This window comes from Podarcis bocagei (assembly GCF_964188305.1).
Source record: "Podarcis bocagei genome assembly, chromosome: 7".
Classification (NCBI taxonomy): domain Eukaryota; kingdom Metazoa; phylum Chordata; class Lepidosauria; order Squamata; family Lacertidae; genus Podarcis; species Podarcis bocagei.
The window spans coordinates 90,900,519-90,921,474 of NC_138132.1; the positions used below are offsets into that span (position 1 = coordinate 90,900,519).

General features: G+C 47.5%; 1 protein-coding gene across 2 annotated transcripts in view; it reads right to left on the reverse strand.

Moving 5' to 3' along the window:
* KCNIP3 (potassium voltage-gated channel interacting protein 3) overlaps positions 1 to 20,956 on the reverse strand; it is a 128,402-nt gene that overhangs the window by 95,156 nt on the left and 12,290 nt on the right. The window contains exons 1-2 of one of the 2 annotated variants that reach the window (XM_081201013.1): positions 18,939 to 19,098; positions 4,346 to 4,511 (exon numbers count right to left, since the gene is read on the reverse strand). In XM_081201013.1, coding sequence (XP_081057139.1) covers positions 4,346 to 4,511; positions 18,939 to 18,944 — 172 coding nt within the window. In that variant the 5' untranslated portion in view covers positions 18,945 to 19,098. Of the gene's footprint in view, positions 1 to 4,345; positions 4,512 to 18,938; positions 19,099 to 20,956 lie in introns of those variants that run through there. The other variant, XM_081201012.1, reaches the window with a different exon arrangement.

Here is a 20,956-nt window from a genome sequence, read left to right on the forward strand (position 1 = left end):
GACCAGGTCTTTGTCACAAAGCTGAAGCTGGAAGATACAGGGCTACATCGCTCTGATCTCTTGCATCCCAGCTGCTGGGATGTTGGGGACATTTTCTACGGTAGACATATTATTTGACCAGGGAACAAATAGAGGTGGAACATCAGCAAGTGAAACTATCCCCCTTGAATGTCAGAAAAAGCTTCAGCTGCCAAATGTCTGAGTGGCATTAAAAGCACCAGAACAGGGCCAGCTAAAAAGGTGGCAACCCCTAAGTACACTGGGCAGACTTGTATCTCCTAAGTCAGATTTGTTAGGTTGCAGCATCAGCGGGACAATCCTTTGCTAAAAAAGTAGTTCAGACAGTAAATTGTATGTTTGCCACTAGAGGGAGCCGGTGACCCAACAATATGTACTTTAGGTCCTCAGTCCCTTCTTCTCTGGGTACAAATCGAAAGTGAAGTTCTTTTGAAGGAGCTTCCAGAAAGGAGTTTGCTCTGGAAGGAGCGCTGCATTCGGGTTCTTCATGGCATTCACACAACATTGCTAAAACCCAAATGCCAGCCTGTACCCCTCCCCAATCAAAGCCAGATTTTCCCTTTCTGCGAAAACAAAAACAAACAAACAAAAACTCTGAAAAGTAAAAACTTATAAATCTGCCATAGTAGCTGGCTGGTGGGGAGTTTTCTTAGCGCATCCTTTTGGTGGGTAATTTGTCATGTTGTTTTGGTGAGTGGTCACTCTTGGCACACCCACTAAAACCATTTGCTCCTCAGCTGACCACCATTTTGCTTCCAGTAGCCCAAACTTACCAATTTTCCCATTTCCACCAATTGCCAGTTTCAGGCACCCTAAATTCCAGAAGGCAAAATCAGATAATGTCAAGATCTTTACATAGTGCATGTGTGGAGTTGACCTCACAATACATGCATTTTGACTTCAGAAACATCAACAAATTAATACAGAGTTCTTCTGCAAGGCAACAGTATTACTACTGCTGCTGCTACTACTACTACTACTACTACTACTACTACTACTACTACTACTACTTTTTAAACCCCCCAAAGAAACAGATGTTGCATTTCCATTCCTTAAAAAAACAAAAAAACACAACGCCTCTATTTTGCTGCTGCACACGTGAAGATTTTTTTTAAGGTGTGCACATCCCTGGAACTGGAAGAGTGTGGGAGAGAATATGTTATACAATGTGATGTGATGGTCTATTTATGGACCGCTTTTTGGTCCAAAGGCTGCCAAAGCGATAAACTGCATATTAATACAAAAGGAATATTATATGACTAAATCAAAACAATATAAAATAGCAAAACCACAAAATACCCACCAATCACGCTGGATATATATTTGTGAGCTGCCTTTATGTTTCTCATGGCAGAAGCAACTTCCCAGCCTCTCCCTCTCATTTGGAAGCTGGGCAAATTCACACATCTCCACGCTCATTTAGGAGGAAGTCCACCAACAGCCAATCACCTTTGCCCTCCCCATACCCCAAAGGGGGACACACAAAAGGATGACTCCCCTTCTGAGCCATCCCACTTGGGACTGACCCACCAACGGCAATCTGCCACTAATAGCCCCTTCCAAATAAATAGGCTTCCCTCCTGGAAGCCAGCTATAGCTGTGGCAAAATCTTGCTCTTCACAGGTTGAGTTAGCTGGCCAAATATTCCGGGTAGCAATTAAGGAGAAGGACCAGAGCAAAACGTTCCATCAAGCCCCATTCACTGGACAGGAAACAGCAGAATTTCTGTGAAACGTGCAAGCTCTCGTGCCAATTGCACACACAGAAGAAGCAAATCTGAACGACCCGTTTGTGATATGAACCCCCATCTGGAACTGTCCACCAAAGGAACAGAATGCATGTGCATCACTCCCCACCCAGCACCCAACCCTGCAGCTTCTTTGGCAGAAGAATGACAGTTGAACTGGCCATTCACTGGTAGCAGAGAAATGCCCAAGAAAAACATTCAGTCCCTGGGTGAGGCCTATCTGAACTTCAACTCAAAAGATCACCCCAGCAGCCCAGTCTGCTTTCTGGCCCTGCCTTTAAACAACTGTGAAGGGTCCGCTTGGCCGAGTGGTCAGAGCTTTGCCAATTACATTTCTGTGTATTGTCCTATTCAAATCCAGGAACAAGGGCAGCAGAGGGACCAAAGAGAGAGGGGGGGCAGCTTTTACTGCCCAGGGAATTGATCCCCAAACTCTCAAAGGTCCACTTAGCTCAGTATTTTCCAGCTTGGTATTATTGTTGTTATTGTTAGCCTTCTAAACCACCATGGTTTAGCAGCAAATACATTTAAAACAAAACTAAAACCCTAACAAGAAGTCCCTGTGGTGGAGACCAAGCCTCCCAGCTGAAAGAACAAAAATGTCTCCCGGCTGTTTCTGGAAAGTGCAGACAGTGGATGCCTCTGCATTGTCTACTCACTGACTGGCAGGCACTGGCGGAGGAACAGGGGGCAGGGGGAGCGTACCGCCCCCAGCACCATCAAAGAGGGGGGTACCCTCGTGCCCGCCCCGGACATGCGCCGCGCACCCCCCCACCGCACTGAGCGCCACACCCCCAGGACACACATCATGCCCACATGGGCAATGTGCCACGCCCCCAGGACACATACCATCCCCCCGGGATGCGCAGCAGCCCCGCCCCCGCCTGCTCTCTGCCCCCAGTGCCAGAGCATACAGCTTCGCCACTGCTGGCAGGGTTTCAGATGGAGGCAATTCCTAGCCACACTTGGACTTGCCAGAGATTGAACCAATAAACTCCTCAGCCTAGGGATCTCTAGGCCACATGACATTTCCATTTTTGATGAAATTATAGCCCAAAATTTAATTATGAACCCACCAATTCGCGCTCTCAAACAGTGACATGCAGTGAATTTTTTCATAGGGGAATAGTTAGGGCCGGAAGCAACAGCTTGCGAGAGCGATGTCACTCGTGTGACGATGTTGCGCACGTGAGCACCACGCCTCCCTGCCTAAGCCGGGCAGACGCTTTCCAGGCTTTGGGAAGGAGGGGCCAGACTTTAATACTTTACACTCTAATTTACCAGAAACATTTTGGGGACTAGCCTAGTCTCCCTATTCCACTGACTACACGCTACTGCTCTCAGACCTTTCTGTTAATAGAGCCTGGACGTCTCTGACAAAGATCTAATTGGGCACCTATTAATGGCAGCAAGACTAACGATTGCTAAACACTGGAGGGACACAACTGGACCTACTCTTTCATAGTGGAAAGTGTGGCATATCTCATTTCTAGAGAACCAACCCCAAAATCAAGAGTTTTATGTGGCACTTTGAAGACAGACATATTTGCTTCAACTTGGAGCTCTTTTATTAGTTATGTTAATAAGGAACACAACCCACAGCATCCTGCCTCATACTATGTATACATCTGGAATGTTTAGCATCTGTATTTATGGTTTAATACTGTATTCCCATCGTGTTCATGGCACTTACTGGCAATCTTATGCTTTCATATCTTGATGTGTAAACAGTTTTCCTGGCCTTATAGCACAGTTGGTTGGAGTGTGTTGCTAATAATGCCAAGGTTGCAGCTTTGATCCCTGTATGGGACAGCTGCACATTCCTGCACTGCAGAGGGTTAGACTAGATGATCCTCAGGGTTCCTTCCAACTCTCTGATTACTTTATATTCTTTGTCTCCCACTTGTAATAGAGCTTTGCTGTTAATATTATGATGTTTTGCTGTTATTATTATGTTATTATGAAGGATGCACTGTGTGGGGATTGCTAACCACAAGGATTTGCCCTTGTGCGAAGGTAAATAGCTATGTGTTCTATTGTTACTTAGAATCATAAAATCACAGAACCACAGGGTGGGAAGGGACTCTGAGGATCATCTAGTCCAGGGTTTCCCAAACTTGTCTCTCCAGCTGCAATTCCCATCATCCCTGACCCCTGATCCTGCTAGCTAGGGATGATGGGAGCTGTAGTCCAAAAACAGCTGGAGAGACAAGTTTGGGAAACCCTGATCTAGTCCAACCCCTGCAATGCTGGAATATGCAGCTGTCCCATACAAGGACTGAACCTGCCACCTTGGCATTAGCAGCACCATGCTCTGGTCCAGTGATGGCCAAACTTGGCTGTTTTGGGACTACAACTCCCAGCATCCCTAGCTAACAGGACCAGTGGTCAGGGGTGATGGGAATTGTAGTCCCAAAACAGCTGGAGGGCCAAGTTTGGCCATCACTGCTCTAGTCTAATGAACTGAACTTGATGCACTGCATTCACCTTTGGAATAACTGTTACTGACTCAAAAATGACAAATATCTGCACTGCTGAAGACAATCAAAAGAGAGCAGACGCTTCCATTGCACTCCTTACCTGATCCCTGGGGAGCAGTGCTGGAGAGGATCCACTTCACCAAGCAACATTTCATCAGAGCCTTGCGGGTGAGCCGCGGCTTCTGCCATTTCGCGTTCTCCTTCCTCCCGGGGGGAGTCTGGCCTGGATCACCCAGGAGGCTGCCATCGGTCTCCTTGCTGTCATCCTAAAAGAGAACAGGTACAAGAGGCCTCAGAATGGTGGTTTTCAACTCCTTCTTAGTCAAATACTCCATGTCACACGTTGTGATATCCTGAAAAGCCCCAGCCCCATACCCTCCCTGCTACCAAATAATAATAATAATACAATTTTATACCACCCTTCTTGGTTTAAAATATAAAAACACAAAAATACATACTATTGGAAAAAACAAACAGACAAACAAACCAATCCTACACATACACAGTTTAAAAGACCATAGATTGCTTCATTAGCCAAAGGCCTGGAAAAAGAGGAATGTTTTTGCCTGTCACTTAAACATATATAACGACAAGCCTCCCTGGGGAAGCATTTCACAAGAGGGAAGCCATTGCGGAAAAGACCCGTTCTCATGTTGCCACCCTCCAGAATTCTCATGGTGAAGGCACACAAAGAAGAGCCTCAAAGGATGATAGCAGGGTCTGGGGAGAAGCAGTCCTTGATGACAAACTATGTAGAAACTAGTAATAAATTGGTAAAACATAGGGTACACCCTGCCTTTCACACTACTCACAAATTGAGACTGGATTTGTATATTCAGCCCCGAAAAATGGAAGATTCCAAGAGGCATCACAAGACTGAACTGGTCTACCAGGCACTTCCAGACCATTGCTATTTTCAGGTGTGATTCAGTTAGGTAAAGGTAAAGCAAATTCAGGTGACACTATTAAGTTGGTATTGGAATTAAGTCTCAGGTGGCAACACATACACACACCAAACTTTTTGCCATAAGGAAGGTGATGAGGAAAATGCACTGGAAAGTGTGGGTTAACACTGCCTTGATGCAACTCTGTATAACTGCTCCCAAAATACCAGAATGAATGCTCAATAAATAGTCAATGTCTTCTATGCTTCCCACAAATTTTGTGAAAAACGAGTGCTCAGTAAACAGGGTGCCTGGAAGCAGCCTATGACTGGCAGGGCGCAGGAGATGGCCAGGAGAAGAGGGGAATATGAAGTAGCTGAAGTAAGAGACTGTAAGCTTCTTGTGGAACTCTTCAAGGTGCTCACAGAGTTCTGGCTGAAAAACCCTGCATTAAATTAACAATCAGGGGACTCTATGGAGAGATCCAATTCTGACAGGTCAACTTGGTTTTTGCATAGTTCATCTTAACTTGCAAGGGAGAAGAAGGTCTGGCAAGTGTTAGAATCATAGAATCATAGAATTGTAGAGTTGGAGACAGATTGAAATTGCAGAGTTTTGAAAAACTAAAAAATAAAGTGCGAGATTGGCTTCATTATTATCAGATAATGGAGGCATATAATTTGGACAAGAAAATTGGCTTCCAGGTGGAAAAATCAAAATTGGAAACAGAACTGTTAGAACCCAAAACTAAGACTTTGTCAAAGATGTATAACTTGCTGTTGAAATGGAATACTCAGGATGAAACGGTGAAATCTGCAATGATTAAATAAGAATAAGAATAAGAATATCTTTATTGTCATTGCCCCCTTCGGGGACAACGAAATTACTTATGGGCACAAGACGTTGGACATAACATAATGATGGCTGACTGGGAACAGTTATGGACCGCAGGTACGAAGTTTACAGCATGCAATGCCTGAAGAGAGAATATTATGAAAATGATATACAGGTGGTACATAACCCCAGTCAAGCTTGCAAAAATCTACCATTTGCCCGATAACAAATGTTGGAAATGTAAAGAAACTGAAGGTACATTCTTTCACCTTTGGTGGACGTGCCCAAGGATTAAGGCTTTCTGGGAGATGATATATAATGAATTGAAAAAGGTATTTAAATATACCTTCTTGAAGAAACCAGAGGCCTTTCTCCTGGGCATAGTCGGCCAATCGGTGTTAAAGAAGGATAGAACTTTCTTTATGTATGCTACAACAGCAGCAAGAATACTTATTGCAAAGTATTGGAAGACACAAGACTTACCCACTCTGGAAGAATGGCAGATGAAAATGATGGACTACATGGAATTGGCGGAAATGACTGGCAGAATCCGAGACCAGGGAGAAGAGTCGGTGGAAGAAGATTGGAAGAAATTTAAAGACTATTTACAGAAATATTGCAAAATTAATGAATGTTAGAATGATGTTTGATTGAAGTTAAGTGGTTTCTAGCTGTAATGGTATAAAAGAATATGGAAAAATTGGATTTTTAATAGGTAAAAATTTAATGCTACAATATATTAAGATTAAAGATCAGGATAATAAGGAGGGAAAGAAATTGCTGAATTAACTAATTGAATTGGAACACAAAAAAGGGAGGTATGAGGAGGTCAGGGAAACAAGGATATGAATATAAGGCATGGAAAGATTGATTCATTATTTCTCTTTTTTCTTTTCCTTTGTAAGTGTTTTTACTTTTTTATTCTGTATTTTGTATTTTATATTTTTCCTGTATTTTTATTTTTGTCTTTTACTTTTTGTATTTCTTGTTTTTATGTAATTCTTTTCTCTGAAATTTTAATAAATATCATTTTTTTTAAAAAAGGATCCAGGGTCTGGAAACCAAGCCTGATGAGGAACACCTGAAGGAGCTGGGTATGTTTAGCCTGGGGAAAAGGAGACTGCGAAGAGATATGATAGCCATCTTCAAATATTCAAGGGCTGTCACATGGAAGATGGAGCAAGCTTGTTTCTCCTGTTCTGGAGGGGAGGATTCAAACCAATGGCTTCAAGTGACAAGAAAAGAGATTCCAATTAAACATCAGGAATAACTTTCTGACATTAAGAGCTGTTCAACAGTGGAACAGTCTCCCTCAGGAGGTTGTAGACTCCTTCCTTGGAGGTTTTAAAGCGGAGATTGAATGGCCATCTGTCAGCTGAGATTCATGCATTGCAGGGGGTTGGACTAGATGACCCTTGGTGTCCCTTCCACCTCTACAATTCTTTGATTCTATTATCATTGCTTGCATGCATACCATCATCATTCCGGCAAAAGGAAAAGTGGAGCAAGTGGTTAATGCACCTCTGCAGTCAAGCTAACTTTCTGAGCCTCTCTTGAGATACTCCATAAATTGGCCCTTTTCCTCAACAACATTCCAAACAAAGGACAGGTTTGGCTTGGTTTCTGTTCTGCTAAGGTGACTACTCTGCCAAAGGGCAGCAAATCCTCACCACACCCTGTTGCAAGCTAGCTACTGTAGATGCTTCCCTCCCCTCATGCACACCTTGTTTAAAAATAGGCCACGGTGCTGCTGCCGATGTGTTCTGGATTCTAGCCTGCCTGGCTGCAGAGACACAGCGGATGATTCAACCCTCTGAAGTGGTTTTGTGTTCAGCTAAAGCATCTTTAATAGCTGGAGAGCAAGCCTAGCTTTCGGAAAAGTGGGGGAAGCTGTGCATCATTTTCTGAAAAGCACTTTTAACATGTAGATGCCATTTTATGACATTCAGAAGACATCTGAAGGCAGCCCTGTTCAGGGAAGTTTTTAACATGTGATATTTTACTGTATTTTTGGTTTTTATGGAAGCCGCCCAGAGTGGCTGGGGAGGCCCAGCCAGATGGGCGGGGTATAAATAATAAATTATTATTATTATTATTATAGGTCTGGCTGATGTTACCTCCTTTAAATTCAGATTCCATGTTCTCACTCCAGTTAGCTCATTTTTGCTTCTGGATTTTGCCTCCGGGTCACAGGGAGACACAGGCAGCTGTATTATTTCAACAAATCTTTTCAGACTATGACTTGCATTAAAGCATTTACTCATTTACTGAACTTCTTAAATTAGGTTGTAACTTAGGTCTTAAGGGGTCATAATCCTTGGCGACAATCAGCTCTCCAAGGCAGCCAGTTAACATTTGTTATGAAGAGCAGGAAACCCTTTAATCCCCTCTCCCACCCCCGGAAATGTAAAACTTGATGTAATGTAAACCTTTGCCAACCTGATGTCCTCCAGATGTTTTGAACTACAATTCCCATCAGCCCCAGCCTGCACACTGTAGTCCAAGACAATTGGCAGTCACCAAGTTGGTTCAGGCTGTCTTCTTGGCATGTTATGCAAAAAAGCCCTCTGGGCACGGTTTGATGTTTCTATGCCAACAAAATATATTCAATGTAGGTTTTAGCAGAAACAGTGGATCATCCTACATTCCTTCTTAAAACAGGAAGACATAAGGGAAAATATGATTTGAGATTGGTGAGAACAACAAAGTGCAGTACAGTAGTATCTTGGTTATCAAATGTAATCCGTTCCGGAAGACTGTTGACTTCTGAAATGTTTGAAAATCGAGGCGCAAAGGTCTGGCTGCAACTGAAAACTGAAAAACAGGCAGCAGAACCCATTCAACTTCTGATGCGCGTTCGAAAACGGAAACAATTACCGTATTTTTCGCCCCATAAGACGCACCGGCCCATAAGACGCACCTAGTTTTTTGGGGGGGAAATAAAGGAAAAAAATTTTTATTTCCCCCCCAGGTGCGCTGCGCTAATCCCGAAGCTTGGGGCATGCGGAGCTCAGCGCGCCCCAAGCTTCTGGGTGCCGGCAAGCAGTCCGCTAGCCCTGGGAGAGCCGCGGGGCTCTCCCAGGGCTAGCGGATCGCTGCGCTACACCAGAAGCTTGGAGCATGCGGAGCTCAGCGCGCCCCAAGCTTCTGGGTGCAGGCAAGGTCTCGGCTAGCCGTGGGAGAGCCGCGCAGCTCTCCCAGGGCTAGCGGAGCACTGCGCTAATCCCGAAGCTTGGGGCGTGCGGAGCTCAGCGCGCCCCAAGCTTCTGGGTGCAGGCAAGCTCTCCGCTAGCCCTGGGAGAGCTGGGTCTCCCACAGCTAGCGGATAGCTTCCTGAAGCCTGGAGAGCGAGAGGGGTCGGTGCGTACCGACCCCCCTCGCTCTCCAGGCTTCAGCGAAAGCCTGCATTCGCCCCATAAGACGCACACACATTTCCCCTTCATTTTTGGAGGGGAAAAAGTGCGTCTTATAGGGCGAAAAATATGGTACTTCCAGTTTTTCAGCATTCGGAAACCGAAACATTTGGCTTCCAAGACGCTCAAAAACGGAGGTACCACTGTATTAACATGTTCTATTTTTACAAGAAGCAGCTTCAGAACATAGACCAGCAAATGTTTGTCCAACTGCAGATGACAATGCACTAAGAAGCACATATAACTGACCAGGTAAACAGGTCATTATATTCTATCTATCTTTTTGCTGGATCCTTCTCTCTGTATTCATCAATAATTCAGACAAGAGTCTCCCCCTTTTGTTTTCGGCATTCGCAGGTTGTTCATTATTTATTGGTGTTGGCCTTGTTGCCACCGGCTGGCACACCTGTTTCAGAAGCCAGCGGCACAGGAAGATCAAGCCGCTCTTTGAAGGAGGCCCATTCCGCAAAGAGCCACAGAGTCTCAACAATCCCAAAAAAGGTTCTGTCACAAGACAGTATTTGGTCATGAGTGGCAGTCAGGGACCATAGCCAGCCTTAGAGTTCAGGGGGCAGGGCACCATAAGAGGGGGGGGTAGTTCATCCCTATGTACATATTTATGTTTTACTTGTATTCATTAAGGCTATAATTAATGATGAGAATGGCCATCATTATTACTGTTACCTGCACAGGCATTGCAGCAGAGCTAGGCCAAGTTGCCAGAGCAAACCATTCTCCTACTTCCTCTCCTATTCTTCACTTCCTTGTCTTCATCCTTCCATCTACCCAGCCTCTGACTGCCTTTCCTGTCCCCTCCCTTTTCTCTTCCTCATCCTCCCTCAGCTCCATTCATTTTCTTGTTCCCTCCATCCTGCTCCACCTCATCCTTCCTTTTTATATTTCACTACTTTTTTTTTTGCTCCCCATCCTACATTTATTCACTTCTCTTCCATTTCTCCCTTTCCCCACTTCTCTCCAGCCACTGTCCCTTCTCTCTGTGTTCCAGATCCTCCAACCAGCAAAACAAGTGCTTTACTCTCCTCTCCCACCTCCCCAATAAGTATGTGTATTTACACAATTTTAAATTGGTGGGGGTATTAGTGCAAAACATCTGTAGGGCAGCAGGTTGGGGAAGTCTGTTCTAGAGGGTTCTAACTAGGTGTTTGTTACCTGGCCTGAAATGCCCAGTGTTCCTTCATCCAACTGCTACCTTTGATAGCATGAGGAGCAGGGAAGTAATTCACAAGTCATGAGCCAGGAAAAATCAACCAATCAAGGCAGGGCTTCAGGGAGCTCTGAAGTCCCACTCAGCCAGGAGTCTGCACTCAGCGGCTCAGTGTGAATCATTGTTCAGCGCTTATCTCCTTCTAATCAGCCTCTGTGAGAGTCAGACAGGGATACCAATTCCCTCCCTGCATTGAGGAACAGTTGAAGGAGCGGGGTATGTTTAGCCTAGAAAAGAGAAGATTAAGAGGAAATATGATAGCCATCTTCAACTATTCAAGGGCTGTCATCTGAAACACGGAGCAAGCTTGTTTTCTCTTGTTCTGGAGGGGAGGTTTCAAGTCACAAGAAAGGAGATTTTGACTAAACATCAGGAATAACTTTCTGACAGTAAGAGCTGTTCAAGAGTGGAACGGTCTCCCTCGGGAGGCTGTGGACTCTCCCCCCTTGGAGGTTTTTAAGCAGAGGTTGGATGGCCGTCTGACATGGATGCCTTAGTTGAGATTCCTGCACTGCAGGGGGTTGGACTGGGTGACCCAGAGTCTCTTCCAACTCTATGATTCTATGTGTAAACTCTAAACAAATCCATAGTGGAGTCCCTTAGACTGTTGGATAGCATCCTGTAGGCCTCCTTCCAACAACTCCTGCAGCCAAGCTGGTGCCAAATGTCTTGCTCTGCTTTCCTTTGGACCACATCAGCGAGGGCAAGAGGAGGATATTGTCCTGTGGGCAGCCCAGGACCTCCAGACACAAGGCCCAGGACTGCACCCACTTTGGTGCTGGTAACACAGCGGTTTAACTTCACCCCTGGAGGCGCACTCCATTGTCTCTCAAGACAGACAGATGCTAACAACAACTGCTGCTGGGTATTTGCACACATGAGGCTTAATACGTGTTTGATGCCTCTTTCACGCACGGTGCTTGTTGATCATCCTGAATAAGAACCTAGGAAGCTGCCTTATACCAAGTCAGGCCATTGGCCCATCTAACTCAGTATGATCTACACTGACTGGCAGTGGCTCTTCAGAGTTGCAGGCAGGGAAAACTGTTGGGAATCAAGCCTTTATTAGGAGAAACTGGCCACTCTCCAGGCACCCGGCTTGATCTCCCGTTGACCTCCCTGTCTGCATTTCCCGGCAGGATACAGGCAAGGTCGCGATAGGCGATCCTTCTCAGCGTGAGAAGAACACACACCCTCTTTCCTGCCCCCCCCCCCGGGCAGGGGAAAGAGATAGACAGAAACGTATTTACATGCCTTTATTTCTGTCTTTGCAGCGTTACAGAGAAACACGTCTGCTCTCTTCAAAGTTCAACAGCAGAGAGACAAACTCCTCCTGTACTTCCTGTACAGCTCATATTACACTCTGAACTAATTCCAGTGCTTCGCACTGTGAATAGACTGTGCCTCTGTTTCCCACGGAACAGTCCCAACATTCCCATTATGTTTTGCTTTCAAGCTAGCAGCAGCTCGCGGCCGCATTGCTTCTATATCGTAACAAAAACTGCCAGCCCTACCTGGAGACGGCAGGGATTGAAACTGGACCTTCTGCTTGCAAAGCAGACACTCTGCTCTTGTTGTGGGAACAGGCATTCTGGACCAGTGTAAGTTTTTATGGGCTTGCTTTCAAGCCAATCTAAGCAAAAAACACTCCATCCCTCCAGTTTGTGCAAATGCATCTCTCAAGCTGGAAAAACTTCCATGATCTGCTGAGAGCTGGATTACCAGTTTCTAACATCTTTTATGCAAGTCTACCATATGTTCCGTGGGCAATTGTTCTCAGTTACTTTTCGGCTGCCTTGCAGTAAGAGAGAGGTGAATCTGCCCTTTTCAGTTTCTCTCGGTTTCTAATTTTCCCCATCTTAAATTCAGTTCTCCACATTTCTATATCAATTTGTATTAGTTATCATGAAATTCATTAGCATTTTAGTGCAAATTTATCCTAAAGCCTTAGTTTTTACGTGCAATTTCCCCTAATATGTTTTCCCTAAAATAATGTGTTTTTATCTGCTATTTTCATTAGTATATGCATTTATATGCACACCTTCCCCTAGTACATGCATTTTTGCATACATTTCTTGGCTGGGAGAACTGCTCTGCAAAAATCAGATAAGTGTGAATTTTGAAGGTTGATTTGTATATTGTTTCAGGAAGTGCAAATTAGGTAGGTTCACATTTAAATGCAAACTCACCCCCCCCCCCCGTATTATAATTGCAATTGACATAAAAATGGGGGGAGGGAGAGAGGTCATTCCCAATTTTCAGCTTTGTGCTTTTGTTTAGCGCAAAAAGCAGTAAGAGTAAGCAAACTCTTGAACCAGTGAATCCGTGGTCTTTCTCTGGGTCATCTTTTCACACTCTGAGTTGCTACCAACACAAGTGTGCACTTAACAGGCACACAGACAATCCAGGTTCCTTGACAAGCACATCCCTGTGACACATGCAAACATATTATTTGCTTCATTCATACTTTATGCTTTTAAACGTACACCTAAAGCAGATAATGGGTGAAGGGTCTTCATTGCTTGTCTTCTTCTGCCATGATAGTCATGTTCTGCCTGCACTGTCAGAGGCAACAAACCTCTGAACGCCAGTTGCTGGGAACTGGAAAGGTGGGGTGGGGTGGGGTTGGGCTCAGGCCCGGCTTATGGGCTCCCCCTTGGGGCATCTAGTTGGCCGTGGAGATGGGCCCTTGGCCTGATCCAGCTGAGCTGTCCTTACAAAGTCAGTGTAGTCTTATGGGCTATTGCAGTGTTTCCCAACCTTTTTTGGGCAAAGGCACACTTGTTTGATGAAAAAAATCTCGAGGCACACCACCATTACAGCCCCGTGACGTCAGCGCGCAGCGTCACGCCGGGAGGGACGCACGAAAGTGTAAGTTTCAATTTTTTCCCCTCCCCCTTGCCGGGGAACCTCCAAGCTTTGGGGGGGGGGGAGGAGGCAGCAAAGCGAGGCAGGAAGGAGAGCGCGGCTTGGCTGGGTGAGCTTTGGCAGGGGCAGGGAATGAGAGCCGCGAGGCGGGCGCTGCGGACGGAGGCGCTGCCCGCCGAGCTCTCAGGCAGCCAGGCAGGCAGACGGCGAGAGCCCCGCGCTGGGCGACCTCTCCTCGCCGCCGCCGCCCCGCCTCTCGCCGCCCGACTCGCCCGCCTCCCTCCAGGCAACATCTCGCGGCACACCAGGCAACATCTCGCGGCACACTAGTGTGCCGCGGAACAGTGGTTGGGAAACACTGGGCTATTGCATTCATCCCTTGTTAACCTCCCCTCCCTTCTCCTGATGTCTTCCTCCTCATTCACCCCTTTGTGTAACTTTAGACTAGCATAAATTTAATGAAGGCAAGGACCTGTTTTACTTGTTTGCTTATGTCATTCTATAAATAATATCCTAAAGGCTCTCAATGGCCACTAGCCATGCTGGCTATGCTCTGCGTCCAGGGCTGGAGGCTGGATGTCTCTGAATACCAGCTGCGGGGAATCACAAATGGGGAGAGTGCAGTTGTGCTCACGTCTTGTTTGGGAGCCTTCCTACTAGGGCATTTGGTTGGCCGCTGTGATGACAGGATGCTGGACCAGAGAGATGCTTTGGCCGATACAGCAGCCAGGCTCTTCTATGTTCTCTCTCTCTCTCTCTCTCTCTCTCTCTCTCTCTCTCTCTCATCTGTGCTGCCTGAAAGGGAGGTTGTCCTTCCCCCCCTCAGCAGAAAAAAGTGGGGGTCAGTTGGCATAGCAGCTGCTTCAGCTGGCAGCTGCTCTTTGAGATAAGAAAGGCATCAGTCGCTGAAGCTGGCATTGGGTTCACCCAAGAGGACTGTGTGGCATAAGAAGAAGGAGACAAATGGAGAAGGAGATAGAGGAATGGTGGGGTCAGAGGCTAATAGGAAGCTCTGGAGTCCAATGTGGGGGGAAGCAAGAATAGTTTGAGCAAAGGGAAGGGGGAGAAATTTCAGATTTGGGGGGAGAGGCCAAGTCTCACTGCCAGACTTTCCCAACCTTGCGCCCTCCGCCTGTTTGGTACTACAACTCCCATCAGCCCCAGTCAGTATGTAGGTTGGAGGTGGCTGATATGGGTTCTTCCGCTGCACAATGAGTGTTACAACTTCTCATTCAGGGATGGATAACTTTTGGGCCTCCAGATGTTGCTCACAGCATTCCTGACCATTGGCCATGTAAACTGGAGCTGGTAGAAGCTGGGCTCTAAAAACATCTGGAGGGACACAGGTCCCACAACCTAGGTTCATTCTTGCAACAGCCCTATGAAACAGGTTGCTATTATTCAGATTTTACACATTGGGAAACAAGTCTGAAAAAGGTTGCTTGTGGTCACCCAGATAACCTGTAGCTAAAACAGTAAGAAATGATCCTTAGAACTTATGCGGCACTTTCCAAGTGTTCAAAGCACTACTCGCCCATGTATCAATTTGTATAATTTTTGTAAGGAAACCCTGGATTATTATCATCCACATGTTACAGATGGTGTTGTGAGCATGTCTCTTAAAGTGAAGGATGCTTGGTCGAAGGACACAAAACAAGTCTGTGGCTGAGTTGAGATATTCAGCCTCAGACTTAGTCCTGTAATCAACCAGCTGATTCAAGCAGTGCAGGAATCAAGGTCTTCAAGCTCCAAGTCTTTAGCCCACCCCCCACCCACCCCATCTCTGGATGACTTGCAGTGAGGGAGGTTGGATTCTGCTGTGGTATTTTCTTATGGATATTCTAAGCTTGCAAGCCACTGTGGCTCAACCCACTTCACTCTCTGAAGGCTTTCTCAGATATCATGATGAGCAACCACAGTGAAACAGAATCACAGAGATTGTAGAGTTGGAAGGGACCCCAAGAGCCCTTTGTCCAACTCCCTGCAGTGAAGGAATCATGACTTGATTGGAACAGCCTCAGAAGCAAGTTCACACATGCAGGCTCTCCCCTCAAGGAGAGCACCATGATGCACATGTGGTGAAATGGCTGTCACCGGTCAAAATGCCACAGACAGAATTGGGGGCATGGCATGTAGGTACTTCCCAGACTCGGGGCACAGGCCTATCCATTTGCCTCTGATCATGTTATGATGGTGGATGGCTCAGGTCTCAACCGTGATTTGAAGGGAGCTCAGACATCTTGTCAGCAAAGAAAACAATATGATTAAAAGTAGTGGGGAAGAGCAGGAAATCTGAGAGTGGGACCCCTGATAACAGCCCTGGATAGAAATCTTTTTCACATTCCCTTTTCAGTGAAATGAATGCAACTTATGTTATGTAAATACTGTAACATAACTTATGCAACTGACATTAAATAGTGGACAGTGAGACGAATAACATACAATTTGGGAGAGACCAAACTGCAGCAGAACAGAGATAGCACTGATTGTAACCGAGACAGGTGAGAACAGCCTTCTTACAATCTTAGTTCCCAACTCCAGAATCTCCTGGGCAGACTGTTCATAGGGGCTCTTATCATGTAAAAAGATGCTCAGACAAAAGATACTGCACAAACTAACTGGAAGAGATTTTGAGAACAAGCTAAGAGGGGAGTGAAGGTGATAAAAAAGAGGGACATACCCAGGGGTGGAATAGGGCTAGCACTGCAGCACATCCTCACTGCCAACAGTCAGAATACACAAAATGGTCACTGAAACTGGGAGGTGGTGCAGCAATTGCTCCGAGCCCTTACTCTCAGGTGACAACCCCATGCACAGTCCATCAGACTCCGTGGAACTTACTGCTAACATGCAAGGCCTGGGCTAAATTATGCCCCAGAATGAAACCTCAACTGTCTTCCTTTACTGCCAACAGCTCTCTGGGATTACAGGTGGGGTCTCTCCCAACCCTACCTGAAGATTATAAGGACTAAACCTGGAAACACCTGCATTCTAAACAGGTAGTCTATCTCTGTCTCTGAGCCATAACTCTTCCTCCAATAGGAACACAGGAAACTGCCTTATACCAAGTCAGACGATTGGCCCAGCTAGCTCAATACTGTCAACACTGTTTGGCAGCGGCTCTCTGGGGTTTCAGACAGCCCCCCTCCCCACTTCTCCCTGCCTGTGGCCACTGGAGATTGAACATAAGACCTTCTGAAGGCAAACAGGTGCTCTGCGGCTGAGCTGCAGCCAAAATAAAGGCAGCATTTTTAGAGCATCTTTTGTCATGTTATCTCAGTCATTTTTACAACAACCCTGCAAGGTGAGTCAGTGACTGCAATTATCACCCCCGATTGAGGGGCAGAGGCTGAGAGCAGTGGCTTTGTAGCACACAGCTGCCTAGTGGCAGGGGTTAAGGTTAGAAGCTGCTCACACTCTTAGGCAACACCAACTTGTTGCTCACATGCTGCCTTGGCAGACTGCATGGGAGAGGGGTTAGAACTGGGGAATTAAGGTCAATGGTGATGATGATAATGTGAGGAGGAGAAAAAGTCTCCTCTGTGGAAAACAAGGAAAGACTGTGCATAACACTGGGGGGGGGGGCGTGCCAAGTGACCTCAAAAAACCCAAGGAGGCCACTCTAACTTCCAGGCTTCTCTGACAGGCTCCTGTCACCCCAGGCTTGCTCCAGAGTTGCCCATTTCGCCAGCTACTTGACAAGAAAGGGCCAGTTTTGACCTCTTCTTGTCACATTCTGAGTGGTTTCCTGTAGGGGAATAATTGTGGGAAATGCTCCATTTTAGGCACAGAAAGACCCACTTTTCCTCCCTAGGAAATATATGTGAACAGTACCCGATTCCTGCCAGCTCCTGCGCATGAGGGGGGCAGGGTGGGGAGCTAGTGTGGCATGATGGTTCGAGCGCTGGGAGACCAGGGTTCAAATCCCTGCTCAGCTATGAAGCTCACTGGGTAACCTTGGGCCAGTCTCTCTCTCTCTCTCTCTCTCTCTGCCTAACCTACTTCACAAGGTTGTTGTGAGGATAAAATGGGGAGGAGAACCATGGGCACCACCTTGAGTTCCTTGGGAGAAAAGATTCTCTGCAGCAGAGTGCTGTCATAATGGACTCAAAATCTTTTGAGGGAAAGGCTGTAGAAGAACAGCAGAAGAACACCTGCTTTTCAGGCAAAAGGTCCTGGGTTCAACCTCTGGTTTCTCCAGGAAGAGCTGGGAATTTCCGCCACCCAGAAACCCCGGAGAGGTGCTGCCAGCCAGTGTTGGCAATTCTGAGCTGTGTCTGACTTAGTATAAGCAAGCTTCCTTGGCTCCTGTGTTCCTGTTTTTTTTGCTTTGCTTTTTAATTTTAATTTTCTTCTTAGAAAAGAAACGCAGATGATCTGCCTGGTCTGTCTTAATTTGGGAAAGTGGTAGGTCTGGAGAGTGGATGGAAAAGATTGGAATTAAAAGGGTAAAATGTGAGGGGGAAAGGGCAGGGGGGAGCATGCTAGAGAAATCCCTATATGCGCTGAGTGTGCAGTGGACTTTGCAGTGCAGGCAGGAGTGGGGGAGCCTCAGCTGCCAACCCCAAAATGCCCCACTTCAACCTTCCTGGCTTTCGTTGGATCCCTGGTGGATGCATGTCCTTAAATGAATACCAGCTGTAACAACACTTTGCAGCGTTCTCAACTGTTCAAAGCCCAAGTCCACGTGCATTATTTCAGCAGTCTTTGCAACAACCCTGTAGGACAGGACAGTCCTCATATTATCAGATGGCTGCAAGAGGCCACCTTGTGAGCCAGAGACCAGATACAAACCTAGACTTGCCTAACTTACGGTCCCTTCACTTAGCAGCCAGTCCTGGAAACAGGAGCTCCTGTCATAGAGAATCATGGAAGTGTAGAGTTGGGAGGGGCGCTGAGGGTCATCTATCCAACCCCCTGCAACGCAGGAATCTCAAAACAGGTCCCCCATGCAAACTGAAACCAGACCCTGCTTAGCTTTGCAAATGTGCTAGCAGTTTTATTGCTGCACCACTGCACCCTTGTTGCACCCTGGCCTGCCTTTGCAGACCCACCCGAACCTGTTCTGATGGGGGGGGCAGACACCCCCGCCCCCGCCTAGAGCACTTTAAAGGGGGCGATCACAAAGCAGCAAGTTTGGAGATCGCTGAACCGGCTAAGAAACTCCCTCGCTGACCTTTTATTTTCTCCCTCCTCCACCCTCCTAACCTACCTTGCAGGATTGTTGTAAGGCTGAAAGGAAACCCGACTGTGGTCTCAACATCAGAAGTGCTGAGAAACACTTTAAAACCAGCGACAGCAACAGTTCCCGGAACCCGCTTCCTTCACCCACTTTGGGCCCCGCTTCCGGCGCCCCCAAAGGATGGGGGGGGCTGCCACCCCGGGGACAAACTTTCCCTTCCGCCTCCCATCCCGAGGGGCACCCGGGCGCGTCCCCCGCCTGCCTTGGCGCCCCCCGGACCCCCTTACCTGCATGGCGGGCTTGGCGGAGCTTCCGTGCGGCGGCGGCGGCAAGAGGACGAGGTGGCGGAGCTGGCCGTGATGTAACGCGCTGGGCACCGGCGGCGGCGGCGGAGCGCGGCTCGTCCCCTCCCAAGCCGGCAGCTGAGCCGATGCCGAGCGAAAACCCACCCGCCCGCCCGCCTGCACGGCGTTAACTCCCTCGGCTCCTCGGCCCCGCAACGCCCCCGCCCCGGGCGAGCGGGAGGGGCGGGCAGGTGCCTCCTGGGCAGCGAGCCCACAGACAGCGCCCCGCTCTCTCGCCCTCCTGCCTCTCGGGGGTTGCCAACTTCCCTTCGCCCACCCCGCTCCTGTGCCTTCTCACCGATTCCTTGAAGGAGGCCAGCGGGAGGCGATGGCGGGGCCGAGGGGTGAGGAAGGCCGTCTAAAGAGTTGGGTCCCTCCTTTGCATCTGGGTCGTAGTTGGTAGCCCCTGGCACTACCGGAGCTTCCGCTTGGTCCTTGTCACCCCCATTCTGCTGGGGGCTGCTGGAACCATTTCTCAGCCTATCTTTGCCCAACTACTTTGGTGGGAACAGGAGTTTGGATGAACTTGCAATGGATGCCGACTGATATTTCTATTTCTAATTAAATGATGTCGGAGACTGAGCTTAGTTGGACTCTGCTGGGACTCAGCCTTTTCCAATTGCCATCAGGCAGTCACACAATGCTGAGGCTGGCAGTCCAAAACAGCTGGAAGGCACCAGGAGGCAGCCCTAGAGCCTGCCTCCCCTGTCTCTCCATGTCCTGAGGATCTTCACACCAAGAGCCCAGCACAGGGAGAAGCCAACCCGCCTGTGGGTTTCAAGTGCCAGCAAAACATGCCTCAATGGCCACACGTAGCACCGGCCATCTCAGGCTCGTGTCCCAAGAAAAGCCGGCATTAGGAGTCTGACATAATGAGTATTTCCCAATGGCTGGAAATTATAACGCCTAACCATCTCTGCGTTGCAGGGGGTTGGACTAGATGGCTCGGGATCCCTTCCAGCTCTACAATTCTATGATTTCAGCTGAATAAATAGCAATACAAAGCATCCATAAAATGACCTGATTGCCAAGTGGAGGACCACATACATTTGCAAAGGCATATACAGTATCTGCATCCAGTACCTTCTCTGAGCCTCTTCCCCTCCTCCGCTCACTCTCATAGCCTGCTTATTTGTGGTGCCACCGCCTACTCCCTTTTCTACTGAACCCCATCCCACCAACAACACGCCACCCTGTCTCTCCCTAGGATTTACACGGGACAGTTTTTGTGCTGAAAATATCTCAGATTTGTGGAAGATTTGTGACCATTCCATGGTGCTCCAGCACCTCATTCAGTGGTGAGTGAGAGCTCATTTGATTAGCTAAGGACAGAGCTCCTGCAGGCAATATCTAAGGAGGTTTCAGAGACCCACCCCAAGACCTTTTGCTGCCTGAGGCATTCCATGAATGCACAATACTTAACTGGACCAGGAGCTGCATCTTTCTTCCACGTGGAGATGGGATCGCACCCTCCATTGCACCTGGGAGCATCCCTCTCTAGGGAGTGCAGCGTAAACTGGGAGGCACATCCTAGCTCAGTCCTGCAACAAAAGAAAATGGCCAGGGGGTTCTGGAGGGAGAATGAGCTGCTGCCCACTCCTTCCCTTGGGCCAATAGCCCACCCAGTCCAGCATTCTCACAGTGGCCAACCAGCTGCCTGGAGGAAACGTGCAAGCAGGACCCTCCCCTCCTGTGGTTTGCAGCAACTGGTAGGGCTGGCCCTGCTGCAGCTTGTGTTGTGTAGCAAAGTCCCCTTCCCCTTTGGGTAAATTTGTGTAACTTGGGAGATATAGTGCAAAAAACAAAACTAAAGCCCCCAGTACCATTCCTCCGCAAAACTACACATTCTGTGTTTTATTTGATACCCTATTCACCTCTCTACAGCCATAAGTGCAGCCAAAGCAAGTCAGAGCTAGTTGGACTTCATTAATAGATATATAGGAAAACAGACCCCAATCAAT